Source organism: Strix uralensis, chromosome 10, assembly GCF_047716275.1.
Source record: "Strix uralensis isolate ZFMK-TIS-50842 chromosome 10, bStrUra1, whole genome shotgun sequence".
NCBI lineage: Eukaryota > Metazoa > Chordata > Aves > Strigiformes > Strigidae > Strix > Strix uralensis.
In genome coordinates this window covers 24979378-25003201 of record NC_133981.1, presented here as the reverse complement: position 1 = coordinate 25003201, position 23824 = coordinate 24979378, and the positions used below count along the sequence as shown (strand labels likewise).

The following is a 23824-nucleotide window of genomic DNA, read 5'->3' as shown; positions in this document are numbered from 1 at the left end:
TCTTAGGTCAGTAGCAGTGGAAGCAAGTTGAAACCCGGGGACACCAGGAGGGAGAGATTTGGGAAGTCAGAATCCAAGGTGATTTCTCACTTGTGCATTGTTTGCATTGCAGTGTTTTCAAGGCAGGCTTTGTGGCTGGGTTTTTCAAAGCATCCAAAGGGTTTTATACTCCGAGCTCCCTGATCAGGTTGCTATGTGTTTGGTTTTGGGGAAGCCTTGTTCTTGAACAAGCTGTGTGAGATGGGGCAATTTGGGAACTGCTGCCCTCTGAAACGCTATCTAAAATCTGTGTGTTTCCCACTGGTTTTCAATGAAAAATGAACAACTGACTTCTGTAGGAGATCTTTGGGAACAGCTTCATCTTCCCCGTGTGTCCGTAAAGTGTCCAGCTCCGTGGACACTGGATGTTCCTGACTGAGGCTTGACTGTTACTACTGATGCAGCTCAAAAATAATGAATGTATGGGTCTTTTTCAAGTTGTTTGTATCTTTTCTTGTTTTAGGGACCTTGTTAAGATTAGCAGACATCAGTAAGATTGGTGCAAGTGGTCCTGCTTTGGTTAGTGGGTATGACTGAGTGGTCTGTATGAGAATTGAAAGGGCGGAGAGTGTAAATGCAACAATGATGTGATTAATGCTTTGTTCCCTCTCTGACTGTAAACTGGCTTCTACTAAAGCTATAAACTTCTAAAATGCTTTTGAGTAAGATTCATTTTCTTCTTCAAGCTGTTATGTAAACGTTTAAAATATTTTTCATTTACTAAATACTGCAAACTCAAAGAATTTGAAACCATTTAAAAGAGGGGCCTGGTAAAACCTAAGTAATAAATACTTCTAGCTCCCAGGACTGGGTACAGATATTGTGTTGGAGATTTGAGATATTGATTATGTAGGTGTTAACTTGTCTGAGTGAAGTAAATAGTGTGGCCGATTAAAAGTAGTAATAACTATGGTGGTATTAATTTTTGTCTCACTTGAGAGACCTTGGTTTACAATTCTTGCATAATGATGAATATTGATGCCGTTTGCAAAATATGTCTCTTACTCCAGATTCTCTGAACTCGCTGAAAGTTCCTTTTAAGTAAAAAAGTCACTTCATATATTTTTCAGATGTGAAAACAGAGAATTTGAGATAGCCTGAGATAAGGTGGACTAAGGTACAAGTGAGAGAGAGGAAAGAGAAATTATGAACTTCTCAGCTGGTTCTTTCCATGATGTGGCAGCTCTCCAGCCATGCTGCGTACCCACCACCAGCACTCAGGTCTCTTACTTTCTTGTCTTCTGACAACCCCTTCGAACTCTCCACTGAGCCCGGTTCCCCTGAGGCCTGGACCTCCTCCGCTGTGAAAATCCACATGGAATTGGGAATAGGTGTTTGCAGATCAGCGTTGCATTCTCTGGAGCATGTGGTAATTAGAAGGCAGTCAGTCGTGGCATGAAACTGGCTGGTTTGGAGGTTATGAGTACTGAAATTTGAGAAGGCCTTTGTTGGTGAAACAATAGTGGAGGTACACTGGAAAGTGCTTCCAGTGAAACTTTTTGCCCCTCCCTCTACTCTCCCCCCTCCCATTCCCCAGCCATCTCCTAAAAGCCAGGTTTAGTATAACCATATTTGCATTTTATGCTTTGTAACGTCTTAAAATTTTGTTGGTCTTTGAATTTTATTAGCTTATCATTGGGAGTTTCTGGTACTAAAGTACTGTGTGTTTGCTTTACCTTGATACCAGCCAGCAGAGAGAAGGAACGCGAGTGCGTGCTGTCCTCTACTGCAATGCTCAATGGAGCAACAGCCTGATGTTCATCTCCATTCCTTCACTGGTATGGCCATTGCTTTTTCTGGTGGTAGTCACCATGTACTTCTATTGGAAATACCCAGGGGGTGCAGCTGTGGCTTCTCAGAGTTAATTTACTGAGTTTAAATGGCATTATTTAAAGCACGTTGCCTCTGTGGTCCCTGACTGCTACCTCTCAAAACGCAATTCTCTCAGCTTTTTCTTCTGGTGTCACTGACTTTTGTTACAATTTTCGTCTTTCTGTGCAATGCAATTGTATTTCAGAGTTTATTGGTATTAGCTGCTTCCTCGTTTTCTGGTTTGCACTTTTCTTATTATTTGGCCAGGCTTAAGATCCTGGTGTGGGACAGAAAGCCAGTGATGTAGCTGCTGTGGGAGGGCTGTGTGGGGAATTGAGCAGGAGGGCTGGGGAGAGGAGGTGGTTTACATAGTATAACCTCGGTCGTCTCATGCGGGATTCCCTGCAGGGTCCTTGGGGGGGCTCCGAGGGGTGATTCCATCAACTCATCACCTGCAGAATCTCCATTAACAGAGGGCTGAGGTGCCTGCCTCGGAGCCGGGCTGCCTGAATAACCCGTCAGATACTGCCAGGATACTTCTCTCACTCTCTTTCTCCTCTCCCTCTTAGTATGATTAGTGTTTTGGTTATGAACTCTAAAAACCCATGACTCTTTGACAGTCAGCTGTCAGCATAAAAAAGATGCAGAAGTACTAAAATGGGATTTTTCTCCTGCGTTAAGACACTTGGTGCTGCCTGGGTGATGTAACATGCCTCAGTGGTGGGACTGGGAAGTCCAGACTTCCTGTCGCATGGCATCCCCGAGAGGCTTGGCAGACAGACCTTCGTGGGTCCCACTCCGTACTCGTGTTGGGCAGCAATAGCCTGGGGAGGGAGCTTTTTTGTCTTGAAGAAATGTGTCAACCGTTACCGACTTTTGTGTCTTAAATGCTGGTGGCTTTCTAGAGAGTTCAGTGTCATTAAAAGCAAGAATAACCGTTTCTAAGTTTTTAAATTGCACAGGCAAAATTTTACAGTATGTTTCCATGCGGAGGAAGTATTGATTGCTGTTCTGAAGCAAGCTCCTGATGTTGGGTAAGAAGCTGTCATCAGGCGGTGAATGGAGTAACGTACAATTCATGGTCTTCAAATCTGCTGTTAGTAGTAGGAAAAGGCATCCCTTGGATCGATGGAATCTTCAGGGTGTGAACAGAGAAGGACAGAGCAGACCACTGGCAGCTGCTGTGAGAGACAAGGAACTGCTGAACATTGTAGGTCCTCATAAATTTATTTCACTATGGCCATGAATAATTATATTACTGAAATTATATTTTTAAATGCTGAAGCATCGCCTTTTGAAAGATAATTCGAGTTCTTGAATTTCTTCAGAGGCTGGTTTGATGCTGCTTCTTAGAAATTCTTTGGCTTAAAGAAGATTCAGGGAGAGATTATTTTTATGCTAGACTGCTGAATGAACCGATTTTGCATTATATTTGCCATTTTCCTCTCTTCAAGCATTTTGAATACTATGTTGCTGAAGCATACAGAGCCACTGCTTTAAGTGTAGCTACCTCTACTGTTAATTTATGGTACTTTTGACCTGGTTAATTAATGTGAAAGGCTAAAACACCGACACTTTGGACTCTGGTTAGATGTCAGCCTGTTACTGCAAGCCCAACCGCTATCCTTTGGACAGAGCATTTCAGTACGGTGTGTGCACGTAGCATACACATACAGGTCATTGTGGCAATCTGGATGGAGATTTTTGGAGGCTACCAGCCTTCATATTAAAGAATCTGATTTTTAGAAGTCCAAATATCTTAGTAGTCCCAGTATTTTTTGGAAGGCAGGGAGACACCGAAATACCGCTTGGATGTCAGAGGTTTCTCCTGTTTATTTTAGACTTCTGAAAAGCAGGCAGGTGTCTTGACTATAATGAAGGAATTTAACACTGGGCTCTAGTTTTCTTAAACTCTTGGCCTCTTTTTATTCTTTCTTTTTGAGCTTGCAGGCTCTGAGCAAAAATTCACTCTTGGTAACTTAACCCTGAGCAAATATTTACATTCATGAGATTCTTGCTACTTCAGCAATCATTTTGGGCCTTAAGGTTGGAACAGGGTGAAAGTTACTGTACCAAACATAGGGGCTGGGGAAGGAGCGGGGAAGAGAAGCCTCAAGAAGCCTCAAAATATGGTTTTACCATGTTTGGTAGGAGTCACCTGCTCAGTGTATTTTGGTTGTCACTCCACAAACACTGCTCTATTTCAGAATGAGATTTGCAGAGATACTGTATTTCCTGCCACTGGCCTATGCATTTGATGGGTGCTTGTGATTTGGATTTCACCTACACCTTCAAAATGCTGAATAAAAATGTTTGTGTAAAAACTGAAGTAAATGAAGTGTAGATGAAGTAAATGAAGACTGAGATGGAAAAGAAGGAAAAAGTGGTGAGTACAATGCAAAAACCATTGAAAACATCTCATAGGAAGAGATTTTGAAGAAAGAGGGGTTTAAAGTCAAAATTAGTTAAGAAATCTGAAATTTGTAAAAGAAGAAACCTGTACAAAACACTGGTTGAAATAAACCTGTGAACACTGCAGAAATAAAGGAAAGGTTCTCCAGGGTACGGAACAACAGAGAACTGAATAAATAAGGCAAAGGAGGGAGTGATCTCCCCCAAAACCAATGTACGAAAATACCACCGGGTCTCAGCCTCCTGTATTGTTGTCTCTAGATTCTACTGTTGTCACCCAACAGCATGCCCTGTGCTGGCTGCACCATTTCTGAGAAAAAAAGAGGATGACAGTGAACTGGGTTCTCACACCCTTTGTGGGAGAAACAGGCAGGTTCTCATGATGGTTCTCAGCAGAGGCTGCACCCTGATGTAGCTTCCTGTCCTGGCCCCCTGCCCGCCGCCTGGGGCTGTGGAGCCCCTTGCCCGCCGCCTGGGGCTGTGTTTGGAGCCCCACGGTAGCGGTCTGGCCTTGGGTTAAACGCTGCGGGGTTCCCGACAGCAGGCCAGAGATGGTGCTCTGGCACAGGAGAGCCGAACGCATAAGCCAGCGCAAACTGTGTGTTGTATTCCCTCTTGAATTTGGCAGAAGAAGGGTTTGTGCCCCCACAGCTACATTTGTACGTTGGTTGATACAGTTCTACCGGAGCCATGGTGGAATCTACAGTAACTTACACTGATCAAGGCCCCCGCCCCCAGGCTGTAGCAGCGTATAGCTACATGTTGGAACTGTTACGGTTTGCATTGAAGTAGCATATATGGTTTTTCTATTTAAATTTTTTTTCTCCTTTTCCCCCCCCTGTTTGTTGAATCTGTGCAAAGCCTCGGATTGGGGGTGGATGCGTTTTGCCTGGAGGAAAGTCTCAGCTTTCCAATTTCCTGTTGGAGCCAGGTGTGCCACCTCCACGCGTTGCTCCCACCGGCTGTGGGAGTCTCGTTCACTGGGAGTGAAGTTTCCCATGGAGGAGCAAACAGCGCTGCCCGCTGAGCCCTCCTGGATCTGTTTTACTAATTGCTATTGAAATTCTTACAGCCTGTTTCTCAGCTGTAAAAATGCAGAGCCAAATATCAAAGTTGGGGGGAACAATCCCCCCTAATTATTAGACAGTTGAAAAATGAATTTCTTAAAAAATTTTCTCAACTTAAGCAAATACACGCCTTGCCATTCCTAGTTTGCTAATGGAGGTACGAGTGTTCACAGCGAGGGGAGAGTAAGATTTCCTCAAAATAGTAAAATAAAAACCCAGTAATTAAAAAACCCTGTCTCATCCATGCTGTCTGGAGTTGTTGGAATTGGGTCGTTGGTCTGAGTTATGACTGCTTGATTTTGATGGTTGTGCAGTTGAAAAAGTTGCTTTACTTGGAATGCAGAACAGATGCTTTTCTTATTCACTTGAAAGGATAGTCTAATTTTTTTTTGTATTTTCCAGACCATGCAAGTCCCAAAAGTTATTTTTAAAATTGCTAATCCTCTTGTTAGGACAAAGAAACTGTAGAAGTGAATTCTGAGGGTAAAGGAACTGTTGAATTAATTGTCCCTCTAGTCCAGGGTTCAAGCTCTGCCCCTGGCCGCAGCTGCTGCTTCAGCCATGAAAAATTTTGTAGTGAATGGTTATGGAATAGCTGGCACCAAGAAGTGGTTTTATTTTTTTTTTTTCTTTCTCCTTTTTCCCCCACACCCAGTTGTTTAAAAATTGGATTGTGTCTTAAAGCTGGAGGGTTCATAAACTTGCAGAACTTGTGGCCTCTACTGAAATAGAAATTTTCTTATGGCTGGTAACGGATTTGGGGTTGTTATATATTATAAAAAAGGTTAATTTCTAGTTGAGAAAATATATAGAGAGTGGTGCCACTGTTTTACTTGTGTGTTTGAAGTGTTAAAACATTGTATTTTGACAATAAACTTGGGGAGGTGGGGGATGTTCAGCCCTGCTGCTGTGCGCACAGGCACGATGTTGCGTTTTGAATTTAAGCCGACTCTCCCAAAGCAGTAAGAAACCTGCAGATAAGTTGCCTCCAACTGGGGCACAACGTGCACTGTTTTGATGCTCCGTTTTCCCTCCTTGCTGAATTAGGTTTCAAACAAAAACACTGTTGAAGATTGAGCAGGGTCTTGCTCGGTGATTATCTATGGAAGCAGAGCCTTCATAGGGTGATGTTTTGTTTTCTGTTTGGTGGAGGGTCAGAAACCCAGGATCCGTAGGTGTTGCCTATAATTTGGGAATAGCTTGGTGAAGTGCTGTTAAAGATCTTAAATCTTGGAAGCACAAGTTTTAAACTTGGCTATTTGATTTCCACTACACCTGCTTTTGCACCTACATTGCTTATGTCTCCCAACCACACAGGTATCAGCTGCTACGAGTACATTCCAAATCTGTCAAACACATTAGATTATCCCATTTCCTGATTTATTCCATCAGCTTCACTGGATGAACCTCAAACTCCTGTTGAGTCCTGGTCACCTGTTTGCCCTGCTCCAGGATCACTGAGGAACTCTCGTGTGCTACCGATGAGGCTCAGCATCAGACTCCCTCATGCTTTTTCCATTTCTCACTGTTCTTGGTCCCTCACCTCTCCTGACATCTTGCAGTTTCTGTTGTGGCATCTGCTTGGCTGACATTCTGTAATAAAAACTGCTACAGTTATAGGCTAACTTAGCATTGATCTTCAGACCCTTCTGGTGGCCAGATTGCAAAAATGCACATTTGTACTTTCAGCCCTCTGAAACTTTTGGTTTTAAATCCTAAACTTTGAGGTTTAGATAGATCATGTGCATTTAGTTTTGATAACTGCGTAATTGTGCTGCTGTTTCCCTCTTTGTTTTTTTTTCCCCCTAGAATTTATGTTCCTCTATTTTACCGTGGAAAAAATGATTTTATATATTATCAGACTTGAGCATGTAGGCTCTGGGTGTAGCTTGCAGAATTCTGGGTGTGGTGATATGATAAATAACGAGATTGATCACTGTTGTCATTCCATAGAACTGTGCATCCTACAGGGAATCTCTCAGGTGCCCTGCTGAGGAGGCACTTTGCACTGAAAACTGATTTTTTTTTTTTTTTCCACCATGTAGTAGAGAAAAAAAGGTGAGGCTTCATCTAATATCCGTTTGATTAGTAAGTCGGTATTCCATATTGATCTCTCTTTTGAAATGCATTAAAGATGTCTAAATGTCATGTCCCTTATTTTCCAAAAATACTGCAAAATCAAAAATTTGCACTGAAGGCCTTAAAATACTTTTTTTGTGGAGTACAACTGAGGTTATTATTTCTAAAATGTTGGTTAGGATTTTTAAAGGGAGCACAGTTATAAAAAGGGAGCAGTTCAAATGTAATTTGATTCTGTAACTTCCATTTTGGTTTTGTTTGTTTATTTTTTTTTAAGACTTGAAAATCTGGCGGTCGTTTAAGCTTTTTTTTAAGTTGGTGATCATGACTGCAATGGTGTCTCCTTGCTTAAAAAAGCATATGGCAGACCTTAAAATCAAAATCATTATTTTTCAGTTTGTTGTAATGATGCAAAAGAGACAACTGTCATTCATTTCACTTAGAAGCAGAGTACGCAGAGTGCTCTGGTTTTTAGTTTTTCAGCAACTTTGGTGTTAAAAGACACAACTCAAAGGAATTTTGCATTTTACCCCTGATGTTTCTGCTGCCAGATATTGAGGGGAGGTCGCACTTAAAGGGATTAACAGAGGATGAAGCAAGATAAAGCCTTGTCTGAACAGCCTGAGTAGGCAGTACTTTGCATGGGTATTGATTCTTTTTGGATGTATTATAATGTCAGTGGATAAATAGTACAGGACTAGCGTTGATCAGCCTAGAGATTCCTAAAGAAAGGGAATCTGTTTGAAAAATCCAAAAGGGAGCCTGGACTGGAAATACTGGTGGTGATGTTCAAGTTACTGTTAGATTTATATGCGGAGTTCTGCTTAAAATGATGTCTGTATTTTCAGGTGACGTTATGGCTGGGTAATACTTGTGAAAGTGTGTCTATTGAATGAATGTGTAATTAATGCTGTATGTTATATCCAGAATAAAAGAAATGTAGTTCACAGGAGTTTTCTTGATAAGGACTGCACTTAGCAAATAGGTTTGATTTTTCTGTTAGGAATGTGCAGAAACTGGATGTAGATTGTTACACGTTCTTGTTTTGGCTCTGACTTTTATTGGTTTTGTGTTTTACTGATCAAAAAGTGTTGCCTCATCTTTAGCTGACTCTTCAACTGACTCTTGAATTTGTCCCCACTCCTTGCACCCAGCTGGCCTATTCAAATTGTGTGTAGAGTCTTTTAAACTTGTTGGTATTGATTAAACTGTAGTGTCTGATTATTATTTTTTTTTTCCCCCCACTTGCTTTTAAAATACACTGAATGTATTTTTAAGAGCTCCATGCAGGATCTCACAATTGCAGGATTTGAGCTAGTTTGTTTAAACAAAAACCAACAAAAACTGGAAGTCTGCATTTTTTTCTGCATTGTTATTTTTACGTTTCTTTAATGGCAGTCATGATAAAGTCTGATTTATGTAGGGTTTGTAGCATAGACTCAGCTGCGGATTTCTACAAGCAGAATTTTAGAGAGCTTAGAAGTGTTTGTAGAAGTTAGATAATGACAGTATTTGGTGCTGTGCCCTGACTGAAATACGTAGCATATTAACTAAAGATATCGACGTAGCTGGTCTGAATGGGTCAGTGTTGCTTCTCTCTCCAAGCCTACCCATTAAATCTGTTCTCAGTGTAGTCTGAATATAAGGGCTAAAATCAAGTTAAATGCATTTTCAGTTTTTGTTGACTATTGAAATTAAATCTCACGTGGTTTTTGGTTTGGGTTTTGTTTTGTAGTTTGGTTTTTTTTTTTTTTTTTAATATTAATTGCAGCACAATCCCTTCTTGAGAGCAATCAGGAATATGACTTGTTCCGGGCTGTTTTTCAGCACTGACAGTGGTCTTCTAAATATTTAGTCCAAACTGGCAGATTCACACTCTATCAGGCAGACCTGCTTTCGAATCCGTTCCCAGTGCAGTAACTTTTCCAGAAGGTTAATGCAAGCACTTGCAGTTTCTTCCTTCCCTCAACTTCTGTCATGCTGACTGTGTAAAAATAACTATTTGTGTTTAAATTTGAGTGGTTTCCTTTTTCTAGTCCCCAAATTTAGGAGTGCTCCTTAAGCAATATGATCCTTGGCCATATGAGCTCAGCTTTAGTTTGCGTTATATGTTGCCACATCCTTGGATGGATTTTGCCACTAGAAAAAGAACATTGTCTTCTGAATTCAGGTTGGCTAACCCACTATTAAAAGTGGGCTTGCAATGTTTATGAGCCAGGATTATTATAAACAGTGAAATGCTTTCCGCTCTCTGCAGAGTCATGTTTAGTTTCACGTTTTTTGGGATGACACTTCAAAAAACAAGCACTGATACTTGGTTTTTAGTGCTGCAGGCGGCCTACAAGACTAAGCAGACCCAGTACAGCAGAAGATAAAATATCTACCAGTGTCTTGTCAGGGGAAAAAAAAAGATTCTTCTGAGTTTATGGGGATTCAGTATATTCCCTTGCAGTTATATCCAGCTTTGTAAGAAAATTGGTATTTGTTTTGCTCAGGTTTAGGTCATAAGTATGCTCAAAGATCTGAAACAAATTTAGAGTTCCCTGCAACTGATGGCATGGGTTTTCTCTCCTTCGTGTTCAAATGTTTGGTAATCCTTAAATTATTTTAAAAAGTGTTTCAGGATACAGATTGTAAAATAATGTCAGTGTTTAAGGTGCTTAACAGTTAATAATTTTCTTTAACATATCAATATCATTAGGAAAAAATCAGGCTATTATAAGTTGTTTTTCTACTCTCTTTTCCACTCTCTGATTACAGGCTTGATACGGATTTTATCGTTTAGATGGCATGATGGACTTTGGTCAATAAGAGCAGGAAATGACAGGGACAGCTGTTTACTGTGTGGTACACCCCTCTGTTCCAGTGGGAAAATAAAAGTAGGAACAAAACTTCTTTTTTTTCCCCTTCATTTTCCTCTGTCAGACGGGTGTGAGTCCATTACAATGGAAATTAGTTGAAGAGGCTCCATTTGCGGTTCTGCTTATGAAGAACATGGGTACATCTAGAAAGACTAGATTTCTTTGAACTTGGGAAATGAGGAAAAATTAATATAGTAGATGTTGTTCTATGTGGCTCGGGGGTTACGTATATACTTATGAGGGCAGTGAGAAAAGTAAGATGCTGGATGCTGAAAAGTGGGGAGATTTGGGTTCCGTCAAAGAAAGGAGCTTTGCAATGATCTTATCCAGTGAGGAATACTCTAAACCGTTGACCCCTCTGCAGCAGTTCTGAGTGTCTTCTGGGGAGTCACAGTGGTAGCAGAGATTGTCTTGGCATCTTATAATGGCTAATCAAGTCTAAGAGAAGAAAAGCTCTCATTTTCTGCATTTCTGCAGCTGTTCACCAGTGCTCTGCTGGTGTTGCAGGAAACCCCTAATTGTTAATATTGTTAGGAATGCTCCCCACCCCCCAGCCCCACATGCGCACATTGCAAGCCTGAGTTACTACTGTGCTGGCAGACAGCATACTTGGCACCAACAATAAAGGCAACACTAGAAAGACGTGTATTTAAGGAATCTTTAAGATGTATGTCAGGAGATTTCTTTAGCTGGAAGCTGGTGCCGTGGTGGAGTTATGTCTGTTTGTATTGAATAAACTGGCATTTAATTGAGTCCTCAGAAGACCACAGAGCTCCTCTACTGGAAAAAGTGGGTGTTGTAGGAAACTCTAGATATAGCCATGCTAATTCTCATAAATCTCTCAGCTTCTTTCCATGCCCCTAAACATAGGGTTTGCAATCCCTAATGGGGTATGAAGACACCACATTGAAGTGGCTTTACTTGGCATGGTGTTAAGACGTTCTGGTGCCTTGAGCCATAACACAACTTGATTCTGGAACTGTTGCTGCACTGCAGTTCATGGAGGAGGGCTCCTCTTATCATATAGGTAGAGTTAGGAGCTTTTTATCCTCCTAGGACTAATAGCAAGACCATATTTTCACCTTGGAGCACCAGGGGTACGTGCATGGGACAGTATACTGATTATTATTACTTTTTTATTTTTCATAAATATTTTAACCTTTAAGGTTACCTTTAAGGTTACCTTAGTTACTTGTAAGTATTTTTAGATTTCACCCAAAACAACTGGGCGTAGAATTAGGAGGTTGCTGGGAAGTGAGGTGCTCCTTGCGTAACTGTTGTTTCAGCTTTTTCTGCACTTTTTAGGCAGACCATGTTTTGCACTTAGTCACTTAACGGTTTTTAATCAGGACAACCAGAAACTTGTCCTGTTTCAAGTACTGACACTGTATAATTTAAACAACTGAACCTTTAGATGTTAGTATACAGTACTTGCACTTTAATCTGACTGAACCAGCTACCTTTGAATTGAGCCGTGAGGTCTCAATTGCTTTTTGGTCTTTGTCAGCTCAGTTGGACTTCTGACAGCTATTGAGAAAGTCGAGAAGAGGATTGGCTTTGTTTCCTCTGATCTGTTGAAGCTTTTTGTCTCTCCTTACCTCATCTGGGGCAGCTGAGGACTTTATTTGGAGTCTGAAGAAAAGAGGATTAGGTTATTTGAACTGACTGGAAAGCCCTGCTGGACTTGGGAGGTTCAGCTTTAAGGCTCCCCAAAAGCTTGGGTTGGATCTAGGCTAGTTTGTTAGAGCCAGGCAACTCTTTGCATGAAGAACTAGGTCTGTTGGTGTTTTGGATAACCTTAAGGTTTCAACTTGACTTAGAGTGTGTAAACACACAGTCTGCCTTGCAGCCAGATGGATCAGCTCTGTATCTGTGGCATCAGCTTCTGTCAATGGCAGCTGTGACTTGGGATGTGGACGTGAGCAGTCCTTAACAAACATTTTTTAAGTGGGTGCTGCCTGTTAGAAATCCCTGCTGAGAAGCTTGCTCTTGTCTTCTCCTGAATAGCCAGGACTTTGTTTAAAAAAAGAAAATGCTGCAGTGCTTGCCTTCTCTCTTGTGTCAGGTTTGGGGGAAGACTAGATTTGGCTAGTAGGGGAGGCATATAAACAATTCTTGGAGTATTTTTGTTCCTGGTTCAGGAGTGGGAAGCACTTCCAGTTGGTGTTGTCCCTACTAGGATTATTATTAGTTTTTAATGTTTAGCAGTAGGTTTTGATTAGGTAAAACATTTACTTTTAGGTTAAAAAAAAAATCAAAGAAAGGAAAAATAGCTTATGTTGGCTATGTCTACATCAGCAGTAAATGCAGCCTATAGAAGTGGATCTGTGGAAGGAAGCTGGTGCTGAGGACCCTACATCTGCCCTGTGTATGTGTGAAGGGCTTTTACGTTTGATCAGCTCTAGGTAGGCACTGCGGATCAAATGCCTCTTAGCTGCTGTTGTACGCTAGATGCGCTCACTGAATGCCTCTTCTGATTTCATTTCCTGTGAAGGGAGTCCAGGTCCTATGCTTCAGAGTGTGCTGAGCTACAAACCAGAACACGGTAGGGTGAGGCGAGTTGGGAGACTGGCTTCAAAGGAGCTCTCTGGCCAGAGCTAAAATGGGGATGGTAACACATTCACAGTCAGCCCTGCTGAAACCCTGCACAGTGAGTTTGGACAGCTGGCTTGGTGGGGCCATGCTCCAAGGCTCAAAGTGAGTCTTGGCCAGTATTTGCTGTCCAAACCTTTGATCCCACACAGGAAAGGAGCGTCAGAGAGTTGATTGATTCTGTATCCAAAAGCATCAAGTTACCTATGGATTAATACTTGAACTTGATGGAGCGTAACTTCTGTAGACCTTGACAAACAGATTCATGTTGTGGAGGCTGGGTTGTCTTCTCCAGCAATCAGATTTTGTAGTGGTTTCAAACAGTTAAAAGTCACTTTAGTGCCATCGACAGCCGTGATCTTCCACAGCAAGTGATGAAATTGTTTGAAAGGCCAGGAAGATACTGCTGATTTTTCTACCTTGTAACTTGATTAACACTCTTTGTCTTCCTAAAAACTTGAGGTTTTCCTGAAGGTATCTGCCCCATGGTTTGCTTATCAAGTTTGCTAAATAATGTATTACAAAATCAATATCTCTAAAGTAATACATTTGTTGAGGGGGGAGTTACTTTTAGAGTTGAAGCATTAAAACTGATAGAAGTTAATCCTTCAGTGGTGATCCTGGCAAAGGCTTTTTTTTCCTTTTTTTTTTTTCTCTCTGTGGCTTCATTAGGAGTTTGTTGTGGGCTCTCTCCTCTTCTTGGCTTGGTCTCTTACTTCAGTGATAAGAAAGGAGATGTATATTTTTTAAAATCATGTCATCAGAGATAGTTAATCTTGGTTTAGAGAGAGGGGACCAGAATGTGTGTGAAAAGACAGAAAAAGGAAGTTTGGTTTCTGGTTCTTTCATTATTTTCCCCATGAGGGAAAACAGCTTGATGTATCAAACTGGACCTTTAACGCTCCAGTTCCAGATTCAGTAGTTACTTATGGATCTCAGATTACATTAAAAAAAATTCCACTAGGGTGGTTTTTGGTGTCTTTGCTGGAGACATACAGTTTTTTAGTAGCTTTCTGAATGCTTTTTAGTGGCTTTTGGATAGTAAGTCATAAATAACTCAAATTTCCTGAATTTCAGTGAGGTAAGTCCATAAAATCCCTAGATGTGTTATGGGAGTCTTATGGCTGATCCTCTTCTAAACACCTGCACCTGATAAAGGTTTGTATTTCTATTATTTGCATCTCTTAGGTCATAGGTAAATATTATCTCTGCTTAGCTTGTTTATTTTTACTTCCCTAGTAAAATTTGCTCTAAGGAAAGGTTACTTTCAGTGCAGTTCTGTGTCAATCCACCAGATGACACTTGATGCTTAAAGATGAGAAAATGTGTGGTCTTGCATTCAAAATTCTGTATTTGTTGATTTAGAAAAAGAGTAAAATTCAGAACATTTTATTTCCAAAATGTTTTCATATGATACTTGCAAAATTTTAGGTATATGTATCAGAAATGCTTATATGTTCTACTTGAGCTTTTCTTGTGTGCCCATAAGAAAAGAAAAATTGAGGGGAGGCTCTTTTATAAAGGCTTTGAAGAAAACTGTATAGAAAATAAAACCACAGTCGTCATCACCTTCTGAGGAACTGTTAATAAAATTATACTCTTGTTGAATGAGAGGTTACTGGTGGGAGCAAAGACCCTCAGAAGGATGTATTCTTACACTACTAAGCTCATCGGAAGGGAAGTGTTCTTGTGATCTGTTTGTGTGGTGGAGTCCTGGTGCCTTTGCAGGCTTTACCACAACATTAACAGTAATTACAGATGTGGAAATGGTTCAGACACAGCTTTGTCAATGCAAAATGTTCTTGAACACATACTCATCCGTGCAAGCCAAGCTGTGATGTAGAACCAAGGGAGGATTATTCTGTTTTGTACCAGTGCAGTGCTGAGCGCACTGTACAGCCATGGTGGGATGGGCCAGAGGATGGCAATCCGGTGTTAGCGTGTGTCTCCTGTGTGTATAGAAAACAAAGTAGACAAATGAGCCAGGAACTTTTGCTGTAGCAATGTTGCTTTTCTGAAGTCAATAAAATAATATGTTGTAAAGGGTTCTGGGTGATGTTTTTTATCAACCTGGACTCACAGCACTGGTACTGAACTTGGGGTGAGTGCCAGAAGGCTCGCAAGTGATGAGAGAAGCGGGGAGCAGTCCCTTTGCGACAGGCCTTGGAGGATGCACATCCACAGCTTTGCAGTCGTACCATATTCATCTCAGCAGTACTTTTGTATGCATCTAACAGTTTCTCAGCGCTGTGCATCCTGAGAAGCAATTACTCATTAGGGAGAGGGAAGTACCAGACGGGACGTGTTTAGCTGTTGCAGTTCAAACTGTGTGGTGTTTAGGAGTCTTATAGATGTGTAAAAAGGGTTGATGGCTGGTTTGTAAGTAAAATGCATAATTTGATATGAAGTAATGCCCCTCCCGCCAAGTAACTTACCTTGTTGCAGCGTTTGCTATCTTCATGTGTTTGTCTTTACCCACTGCTGAACATATTACTAGGGATTGTACCTAAGCAGTGTAATTAATTACACTGCGATTTTTGGGAGTAATGTGCCTCACTGGTGTTTTTAATCAAAAGCTTTAAGATTAATCTAACATTTTATTGATACTATTTTTGAAATATACAGCTTAAGTAGCTAGCACATGAACTATGTTTCTTCTCCCAGTGGAAAACATAAATCCGTGGCTGTGCCTTGTATTCCAAGTAACTCACTATATTTGCTTTTTTATTTATTAAGCAGCTGGTTTGTGTTGCTCAGCAAAGTATCTGCTTTGAGGCCCTTAGTCCTAGGAAGCACTTTTGCTTTATGTGGTTGTAGTGGTTCCAGTGACCTTCTCCAAGACACCTGACATTCTTGTTTCTCATCTCTTGATACCATTCGTGGTGATTAAAGGAGCCACACTGTGCACAGACGTTTGACCGAGGCATTTTCAAGCTGATACATCGGGGTGTGGTCCCAGGATTTGGGAATTATTCTGGACTGACTGAAGTGATTTTCCTGATGGAAATTTTTTTTTTTTTTTTTTTGGCCTGGTTGGAAAATATCAACTCATGTCACCTGATGTAATTCCTCTGAAACGCTTTGCACTTAAACATACTCAGCATCCAGGGTACAGGCAAGGGGGTGGTGGCAGCACCCATGGAGGTCTCTGCGGACCCACTGGGTGGGGGGAACCCAAGGTGCACCCCGCCTGCTGGCTTTGCTGCTGGAGCTGGGAGATTGCAAACCGTGAGGCGTCCTCACAATCCTGAGCGCTCGGTGCTGTATTTTGTTCTTTGAAATTACCTTTTCTGATGAGGAGTATAAAGTCTGAAGAACTTAAGGTTTTATAGGGAAATTTTAAAATCTCAATCTCAGTGCCAGTATTTTTGGTTTTTTTTAATAAAAAAGGAATCAACACCACCCCACCCCTCCCGTCCCTGATAAACCTAGTGTACCTTGTCTGTTTTAATGCAATATAACCTATTACTCTCTGGACAACTAGTAAAGGGCAAAAAATTTACAGAACAGGAGAAGTGAAGGGGAATGATATTTCTTGCTGAAGACCTGGGAATCATCTGCTTAGCAGATGTTTAAAATAAGTCTTGCAACTATTCTGCTTATAGATGTGTGTGTGTGTGTGTAGCTCATGGATTTATGCCCATTCTTGATATAACAACTGCATTTTCCTGGTAAAATCCATGATCAGTTAGTGACATTGCAGTATATATGTTGGCAAGTCCCCCTGTGTTTGAAATCTGTCCTAACATTAATCTTGGGAACATTGGGGATGGGTCATTTTCATTAGTGGACCCTTGCTCAGGAATTTAGTTCAGTCTGCACAGTTGGAAAGATTGGGTGGCTTGTCTGTTCACGACTGCTAATTTTAAGGAGCTGCAGATTTATGCTACGTGGCCCACCCTGTAGGTTTCCAATGCTTTTTTTTTTCCCCCTCAAGTTGAAGAGAAGAATACAGAGAAGGCATGGAGAATTACTTATGGATAGTAACCTGACCTAGTGATAAGTTTTTTTTCTAAATAATTGTAGGAAAAAAAAAAAAGGAGGGGGAAAGACTGAACATGTGGAGCTGCAGGCAGCTTCTGAGAGCAGACCAGAGTGGCAGGATGGGTGTCTTCTGGAGAGCTGCTTCTCAGAGCTGGATTAAGAGCTGCTGGAGGTGAAGGAAGGCGTGCATGGGTAGCAGTGCTGTCTGTCAGCCTAGCAATTCCTTTAGCTAAGGTCCAGGTTTGTACTGTTCAGAGTAAATGGACAATATTTTATTTATAGTTGCAGGATTTAAGCTGACTTTTACAAGTCTACAATTCTGCGTTTTTCAGGTGATATACATTGTCTTTAGCCCAGACAGAAGTTCAAATGTTGTCTGATTCCATCAGTGGGTCAGTCTGGGATCAATTTGGAGATATCGTTAAGAATGAGTTACTTGTAAAGCTCTGGTGGTCTGTCTGGATGAGATGCTACAAGACATGACTGTCAGGTTACCTCCATTTAGATGAGATATGGACAGCCCTAAACACAGCTTGGAAAGCTCTTAAATGTCAGGAGGAACATTAAAGTTTGTGTTTGGAGGGTTGACAAAACTGAGTTCAATAATTGGTACCCTTTGTAATTTAAATCTGAGTTTCCCTTTGTCTCTTATCCTGTGCACAGACTAAACACATCCTCACCTCCTTTCCTCTTTCACTTCCCCACCCCTCATACCTGGGCAGTATATTAGAGGAACTCCAAGTCTGTCCACACAAAAGCTAAGCTGGGATGAAATAGTTTACAGGCCATGGTATGCATCTGTAGTGTTCTCTGCTGCCCTCCTCCTTCCCTTTCCATCTGTTATCCAAATCCTTTGTTTTTTGCTTTCGCTCTTTTTTTTTTTTTTCTTTTCTTGTAATGCTTATGGTCAACTCGTTTCTTACTCTTTTCTTCAATTTTGTCTCAAAATGCTATAAAAGAATTTTACCAAAACCGTAAGGCAATAATTCTCAGACAAGCCAAACTTTTAAACTGTGTGTTCAAAGGAGGTTTGAAATTAGGTGATGGGATGCATCCCTAATTAGAAGCAAAGCTAAGCGAGCATGACAAATTTATTGATGATAAACCGCAGTCGTGATTAAACATCTGTTGAAGCTCAACTTAATAAATTACAGCAGATTATTGCTGCCTGAGATGCAGTTACTGTGTGTCTGTGGGGCTCTGGAGGAGCTGCATGGCGAAGTGTTTGTGGGACCAGTAACGGCAATCCTGGGGCTCTCCACTGTGCAAGTCTTGCTGCAAGAGTTAAAGTCCCTTGTCCTTCTTAAAATCAAAGCAACTTGTTTCATTTAAAAAAAAAATCCAAATCTTCTCAAGGTGTACTACTGAAGTGGACGAAAGAGCATAAAACTAAATTTTCTTTTTGATTAAAGAGGATCTGAACAGATCCTGAAGGCAGGCAGAAGGCAGTAAAGTTCCAATGGCAACAAAATATTTAGCTTAGTACCAACTTGAGCTTTTTACAGGTTGGAGAAAAGTACAGCAGGACAACAGTCACAAGTTGGTTCAGTGAAGCTCTGGTTTAGTATTGTTGGAAATAACCGGGGCACGGGGGCACGGGTAATTTGTTTGACTCCACAGCGCGCACATTTTCTCACTGTGGGAAACCCGGGTATTTCTTGAATATGGTGTTTTGCCTTTCCTTGCTTCGCTTGTGCCCTACTTTTTTTTTTTTCCTGTAGTCCAACAGATCCAAGTTGTGTTTTGTTCTGTAACCAGTACAGTAGTTTTCCACCTTTTCCATACAGGATCCTATTTTTTCATATTCATTTAGCAATATGGAAAGATATTTCCTCGAGAAAATGGGTTTTTTGAGCCAAGAATGCGTTGCCAAATGTTTGTCTAAAGCATGTCATTAGTATGGACGAAACAAATGATAACCAGCCCAAATCCAAACCTCTTGGCAGCAAGGTAGAACAAAGAACTCTTTTGACTGTCTTGTGCCAGACATTTAAACCCATGCAAGAGACTGTGCTTAAAAGAACAACATTGAAAATAGAAGCCCTGGGTGCCATAAAATAGGCAAGTTAGTGCAAGGCGAGAGGGCCTGGTAACCTTTATTCCTCAAGCCAGGATGTAGTTTCATGGTTATTTGAAAAATAAGAGAACAAAAGTAAATCCTTCTCCTGCAAATACTGAGCTTGTTCTGGGTCCAAAGCATCTCAGGCCGGGCTCTGGTCATGGAGCAGCCTCCTCTGAATAGCCGTGCTTGGCGCCCCATAAGGGTGCTGCAAAATAGCAGCTGGCAGAAATCAAAGAATTCAGTACATTAATTTGTTTTTCTTTGTCTGGTTCCCTTAAGCAAAAACCTGCTAAATCTCAGCTGGGAGGTGACTGAATTTCTGTAATTGATATATTATTCCATGTCAATGGAAATGTTACTTCATAAAGTGCTTTGGGATTTTTTTTTTTTTTATTTTTAAGTCTTTTGTATAATAAGATTATCATTAAGCCTGATTAATTAGGATTGAACACATTCCAGAATCCAAGATGAAGGCTCTAGAAACTACAGGCTTGAATTGATTGTAATTTTACAGATCTTAGTACAGGCATTGATTTTTGATTGATGCAGTACAGAAATTAATAGGAGTGCCCAGATTTATTTATTTTTTAATTTATATCAGGGCAGTTTTAACTTTTCCCTTGGTGTAGCAAGATGCACTGATTTACTATGCCAGGCAAGTGTGCTGCTGCTAGTGCCTGGCAAGGAAACTAGGTCATTTGTACCTCTTAAGCCTGGTACAGAAATGAGCAATTGAGTGAATTGTAACCTTTCTCTTTACAGCAATGGATAAAATGCAGGGGAAAATTAAAAAAAGACCTTTGCTTTGTTTTACATGAAAGCATACACATGTACAGATAATTGCAAAAGCTGCAGAATAAAGCTTTGAAGGCAAAAGCTTTTTTCATAAATCAGAAGTAGAGTTGCTAATATAATCATGGTCTCTTTGTGACTGTGCAAATTTCCACGGAGTATTTTGTCCAACACCATTTTTGTTGTTTCTGAATCAATTTGAAAATGGAGTGAGAGCAACCAGAAGACTTCACGGTCCAGTTGGGTATTTCATTAGAGGAAAGCAGTGTAACGTTCTGCCTGCCCCAGCGGGAGATGCTTGCACCGAGCCTGAAACCAGCACACAGGAGAAGACTCTCCTATTGCAGGGTTCTGTCACATTTACTTGTGAAAAATAGCTGTTAATGAATTCGGTTAAACCTTTTAATTTCTGTGGCTGACTGCTGTATTCTGGCATGTGGATGAGACTTGGTCCCTGTTTAGAGCATTCCATATTTACACATAGATCCCTATAAAAATACGGTTTCTGTTCTGTATAGTATTACTTTGATCTAAACCTATATATAATCCCACCTGCCTCTTTCCATGTGCCAACAGATGCCTTCAAAAGCAATTTTTAATAGACTTGTGAAAGGAAATCCAGTGCTCTTCTACTTCTGGAGGACAGGACCTTTCAAACATTGAACCTTGTAGTGGCAGCTGTGGAATGACCCTGCTTCAGCGTAGCATGAAGAGGAAGCACGTTCTTTGAAAGACTTGAAGTTTTGCTTGGAAGCACTAATTTAAATCTTTTAAGGGATTTCATTGCAAATATACTTACTGCTCAGTGCAAATGAATCTGTATGGTAGAATACTGTGGTTTTTTTACTACTTCTTGCATGAAATGCTATTATGGTACTAACTTATTTGCACGGTGTTTATTCTCTGTGTGTTCCTTTACCTTTTTTTTTCTGCAGAATTGCATATTCTGTTTGCATTGGACCATGACTAATGTATGGATTTGCTTTCTGTAGCGCCAGTGATATTCTGCCGGTGTTTTAGCAGGGGATTCCCAGAAGAATTTCCCTGCCTCTCCCATGTGCCAGTGAGGAGTTGTGTGCATCAAGAATACGTGTACTTCATTTATTTACCTTGGGGAGTGGGAAAACAAAGGCTCCCATTTACTTTTTCTTTTTTTTTCCAAAATGATACTACCAGTTCAATAGCTGGTGCCGGAGGGGGAGGCAGCCCTGTCACGGGAGCCGGGCAGGACGACCACTGGCCAGGAGTCTATGCTTCAGTTCTGTTCCCGCTGTGAAACCTTGGCAACACTTTCTTTTTTTTTTTTTTTCTTTTTTTCTTTCTTTATTTTTCTTTCATTTTCAAGCATTCTTTGTTTGGACTGTGAACAAAGACTGTTTTTAGTAAGTATTTGTACAGTGCCTATCTCACTGGGCTCTGCTTTCTTTTGGGATTGATAGGTGCTTTTGTAGTAATAATAAAATTAAAACTAGACACTGGTCAAACAAGCTGCTATCAAAGTGTAGGGACTGGCGTTCCACATCCCAGATCTTCCAAAAAACCTGTGAAATCCACAGAAATGCAGACAATGGGTTACCTACATCATATGTATACACATATTCAGCTAATTGCAAACATCCATTCCCTTCTGTCCCCTCCCCACACCCCCCTGAAGCACGTCCAGAGGCTGTGTCCAGCTTCAGTGCTGCATGGAGGAGTTTGTCACCATCCACCAAGGCACCAGGAGCAGGCTCAGCGGAGACCACCTCTGGGGTTTGGTAGTGGGGGTGGGTTTATCTTTTATATATATTTTTTTTTTTAATTTTTTTTTTTTTGGGGGTGAGGAGAAGAATGTGATATCCTGAAGACTGTGTCTGGGATTTGGCAGGAGGATATGTAACAGTAGAGCTTTAGAAAATGCAGCCTCTAATGAAGGTGTCTGCTTGCAGTTTGCCCCATGAACCCTTTTGGGAAGGATCCGTGGATTTAAGTGCCCCTCTTCTTGTCAAATAAGTAAATGTGAGCGTTTTTCTGCCTGTCTGTACTGCTGGATTTTTTTCTCGTACCAGGATGATTTCAGAACTTCACAAGATTTGAGCACTAACAGTGTGCTGCTCTCTTGCACTGTCTGCTATGGCAGCAGAGATTGGTGTTTTTGGAAGAAAATTCTTCATTGAGGTGTTATTTGTGAATAAGTCTTTATTCCTATTACTCTTCAAGAGATGATGCGTAAAATTAATAATGAAAAATTACTGTAACAGCAGCAAACTGCCTCTTTAAGTTTGTAGGTATTAAAGGTGTATATATGTGTACACATGTATAATATATGCAAGTGTGTATATATAAAATTAAGAATTATATATTAAAAAATGACATGTATATAAAATATTTTTTAAAAAGAATTATATATATAAAAAAGAATTGGCCTGGGTTACGCTCTTGCTGAAGGGGTTCAGTGTTATGCGCCATTCAAAGTAGACAACTGTGGTTCTCCTTGCACAAAGGCTATCTTTGTTTTTTGTGTGAAGTCATGGTCTATTTAAAACTCTGTGTTTTAATAATGAATTTTGCTGGAAATTGGAGGAAATGAGTCCATGGGTTTTTGTCCTGATAAAAACCGAATTGGAAATTGCAAAGTCAACAGTGAATAAATAAGCACATCATATTTTGTTGTTTCTGCTTTCCACTTATGTTCCTCTTTTCTAAATGTTTTGGAAGAAATTATAGAGCTCACATCAGTGACTTCATACAAGTAAGTTCTACTTACTTTCAAAGCGCATGGTGACCATAGAAATAAAATGAGACTGGAAGAAGGCACTTCACACTTTCATATTTGTTTCTGATAGATTTAATGTAATTGTACTTTCAGGACTAACGATGCCCCCCCCTTTCCCCACTTCTCGCTGGCTTGGTTCTTGGCTTTCTCCTGCCGCTCCCTGACATGGTTCTAGAGCAGAGCGCTCTGGTGACGCGCAGCCCGAGGCTTGAAGACTGTCATAAGTGTTTGCTGCTTAAGGTAGTTACCAGCACTGCCTGTCTGGTGTTGGTGGTGATGGTGATGATAATAATAACCTATTGCTAGTACAGTGAAATTTAATACACTTCTTGAACATGTGGTATGAAATGGATGTATCAAAGATCTCTTTATAAAGACCCATTCATCTGGTTTTATTGCTGAATAATTTCTTTCATTTTAGAAGAAAAATTAGCAGACTTAAGTAGCTGAAGTTATTCAGGTGTTTAACCTTTTTTTGACACCAGTTACACCCTACAAGTGATTTAAACTTCTCTCTTTCTTTTTCCTGCAGGATCTTAAGGGGAAGTGTCTAAAATAAGTTGTAGAAATCTGTATGACCAGGGCAAAACTTTGTTTAGTTTGTTTAAGCCTAAAAAATCAAAGGTGCTGAGTTCTCAAAGGAATATATTTTGGCAGCAGAGGTGACTGGCAGCAAAGCTGCTTGCATTTTCTCAAAATTTATTTGGTTTTCAAAAATTTATCTTGCAACTGAACAGTGATAAAACCCCATTGCTGGCTTAATGCTGGAAATGCCAAGTGGATTGGAAACATCATGCTCTAAAGTTGCAATGCCCATGTAGTAATTGCAGATTCGGGGGAAAGAAAAAAATTTGTAAAAACTGTTTCATAAAAATTTTTTTTAATTGGCATTTTAAACCAGCTGTTTTTAGGGTAGCATCTGTAAGCCTTATTAGTGCATGTGAGGAATTTTTCTGCTGTTGTACGAGAAGGAAATGCTGGTCATTACCAGAGATGGGTTTTAAAATGTTGGAAACTTAAGGAGGGTTCTGAAGTCATCTTTTGAAAAATCACCTTGGCTTCCTTTCTGGTGATTTCAACTAGGTTAGAATATGTGGAAGACCTCTATGGCTCACAAAAAGCATCCTATGTTGTCTGCCTGCCCACACAGTCGGCTCTGCATAGGAGAAAATTGTAAAAATACATATTGCAAACCACAGACCGTCCTTGTATGTAACATATACCTCTATAAATTTCCATTTTCATGAGCTGGTGTACCGTTTCACTTTTAGTTGTTCTACTTAGGAAGCTGTAATGTATTTACACGGTGTGCTTGTGTAACGCTCAGACAAATAATTGTATATTTTTTGTTGGTTATTTAAAAGTTACT

At 40.5% G+C, this 23824-nt stretch overlaps 1 protein-coding gene across 3 annotated transcripts in view; it reads left to right on the top strand.

Annotated features, from left to right (window-relative positions):
- Positions 1 to 23824, top strand: part of FGD3 (FYVE, RhoGEF and PH domain containing 3) — a 111931-nt gene that overhangs the window by 3068 nt on the left and 85039 nt on the right. Inside the window, exon 1 of one of the 3 annotated variants that reach the window (XM_074879852.1) lies at positions 1740 to 1817. The exons of 1 other annotated variant lie outside the window; for it this stretch is intronic. In XM_074879852.1, coding sequence (XP_074735953.1) covers positions 1778 to 1817 — 40 coding nt within the window. In that variant the 5' untranslated portion in view covers positions 1740 to 1777. Of the gene's footprint in view, positions 1 to 1739; positions 1818 to 22374; positions 22432 to 23824 lie in introns of those variants that run through there. One more of the 3 variants, XM_074879854.1, reaches the window with a different exon arrangement.